At 45.4% G+C, this 2500-nt stretch overlaps 1 protein-coding gene across 2 annotated transcripts in view; it reads right to left on the minus strand.

The window, feature by feature from the left end:
• Positions 1-2500, minus strand: part of LOC138016223 (endothelin-converting enzyme 2-like) — an 89357-nt gene that overhangs the window by 71063 nt on the left and 15794 nt on the right. For both annotated transcript variants that reach the window (XM_068863389.1, XM_068863390.1), the window contains exons 8-9: positions 2377-2454; positions 2167-2270 (exon numbers count right to left, since the gene is read on the minus strand). In XM_068863389.1, coding sequence (XP_068719490.1) covers positions 2167-2270; positions 2377-2454 — 182 coding nt within the window. The remainder of the gene's footprint in view (positions 1-2166; positions 2271-2376; positions 2455-2500) is intronic.

A 2500-nucleotide genomic window follows, 5' to 3' on the forward strand; every position in this document is an offset into this window, starting at 1 on the left:
AGGCCTTCAGACAGTTATCTCATTTGCCCCAGTCCTTAAGTTCTTTGACTCCAAGAAACCACTGACTCTGTCTGTGGATGCAAGTTCCAAAGGTTTAGGTGGCGTTATTCTCCAGAACGACCGTCCTGTGGCTTACGCCTCAAAAGCCCTAACTCTGAGCCAGCAAAATTACGCACAAATCAAAAAAGAGATGCTTGCAATTGTCTTTGGTTGCAGACGTTTCCACGATTATATGTATGCGCACCGAGAAGTAACTGTTGAAACGGACCACAAACCCCGAGAAACAATCTTGGAGAAACCCATTCACCAAGCACCTCTCTGTCTGCAGAAGATGATCCTGAGAACGAAGTCCTATGCACTTAATGTGAGATACATACCATGTAGTCACCTTGTTCTAGCTGATGCGCTCTCCAGATCTTTCTTACCTATTGAGGCTGCAGATCAACCTAATGAGTTCGAAATCAATCTTCTGAGCTATGGATATGTGTCTGAGACCATGCTCCAGAAATTGACAGCAGAGACCGGAAAAGATCCAGAACTTCAGCAGGTGCACAAAGTTGTCATGAGTGACTGGCCACGAACCAAAGACGAAACACCAGTGGAAGGTAGGCCTTACTGGAACTACAGGGATGAGATCAGCTGCTATGAGGGGTTGATGTTTAAAGAGATTCGCATAATTATTCCTCGAAGCCTGCGACCTGAAACCCTACAGCGCATAAATGCAGCGCACTTGGGAATAGAGAAGTGCAGAACGAGCCAGAACGGCATTGTTTTGGCCTGGTATCAATGCTGCAATTGATGACTTAGTATCCCAATGCAGTACCTGCCAGCAACATCAGCAGAGCAACCAGAGATAGCCCTTGATTCCCCAGCAAGTCCCCCAGAGACCCTGGTGCACAGTCGCAGCGGACATTTTCTATTTTAAAGGGAGAAATTACCTACTTGTGGTTGACTATTTCTCCAAATATCCGGGAGTGGCTCGGCTCAAAACTAGTGAAGCAGTGATAATGGCAATGAAAGACGAGTTCGCCGCCATGGCATCCCAGAGAGGGTAATTGCAGACAGCATGTCATTTAATAGCCTGAAATTTAAAAGCTTTGCCAGTGACTGGGAGATTGAAGTGGCGACCTCAAGTCCGCACTACCCGAAGTCAAATGGGTTGGTGGAAAGAAATGTGAAAGCGATGAAACGGTTGCTAAAAAAAGCTGACGAGTCCAAGCAGGATGCATTCCTTGCTTTGCTGGAGTTTCGCAACTCTCCCATCAGTGGCACGGAGGTATCCCCAGCTGAATTACTTATGGACAAAAAGCGGCGGACAAGATCGCCAACTTTTAAGAGCCTCCTAGAGCCCAAGACTAGGCCTATGTCTCAGGTCCGTCAGAAGCTGTTGTTACGTCAACAACGCCAGAAAGCATACTATTACCGTGGAACCCGTGAAGGCGAATCAGTGAGAATGCAACAAGGCCGAGAATGGACATCTGCGGTAGTCGTCAAGCAACACCAGGCCCCTCGGTCATACATAGTAGCTACTCCGGATGGAACGCAGATACGTCGAAATCGTGTACATCTGCAGCCAACCAAGGTGGAACCACCTCTAGCTATGGGCCCAACATGGGAACTAACTAACGATGAGACCAGCCCTCCTATTCTGCCACCAGCTGGCAGAATAGAACCCCATTGGGGTTGAAACGAACCGTGCAGAATCACAACCCCGACACTTCACAAGGTGACCAACCCGTCAGAAGAAGCCAAAGGATTCGAAGTCCACCTCAGCGTCTTGTTGAAACTGTATAGACATTGTCAAGTCGGTATTAGTTTAAGGACTATCGAGTCCGACTTAGAGGATACTGTGGAACCTTGTTTGATTTCAGTTTGTTACATGTGTCTTGATAAGGGAGATGTCACGTTAGAACCTTGCGTGACTTAGCACGGATGCTCACTTGAACTTTGTACCGGCTGGGCACGACATTCGGAATTTACCTTGACAACTTTGCTGGTAAAAAATGCCTGCCCCAAAGTGTCGTACATTACTACTTCTTCAAGGAATAAAAATCAAAGTGCGTAGACCTGTATGGGAAGAACAATCATTAAGAACTGACCGATCAATGTTTGTCGACACATTTTTATAATTCAAGAGTGAAGGAAGAGATAAACATTGCAACTCACTTTTCGTTGTCCACTAGCTTCCTCAGTTTGGCAAAAAGTCGATGTCTGACCCATTTGTCTACTTCCACGTTATTTTGGAAGAATGTTTTTGACGTAATGTTAAGCTGTGTGACAAAGAAACGTGAAAAACTGATTCCTTAAACTAGATTAAGGAGTGCCTTAAAAAACTTACGTCTTAATTCTTGCTAGAAGATACGATAAGTTTTTTACCTTTTTAAACCGCGATACAAGCTCCTTTGGTCGAGCCACGTATTTTGCATAACCAATCTTGCTACCAAGAGCATCCGCCTGTGTACACACAAAAGTTACAAGAAACAGATTAAATATTATTCAG

Source organism: Montipora capricornis, chromosome 9 (assembly GCF_036669925.1).
Source record: "Montipora capricornis isolate CH-2021 chromosome 9, ASM3666992v2, whole genome shotgun sequence".
Lineage (NCBI taxonomy): Eukaryota > Metazoa > Cnidaria > Anthozoa > Scleractinia > Acroporidae > Montipora > Montipora capricornis.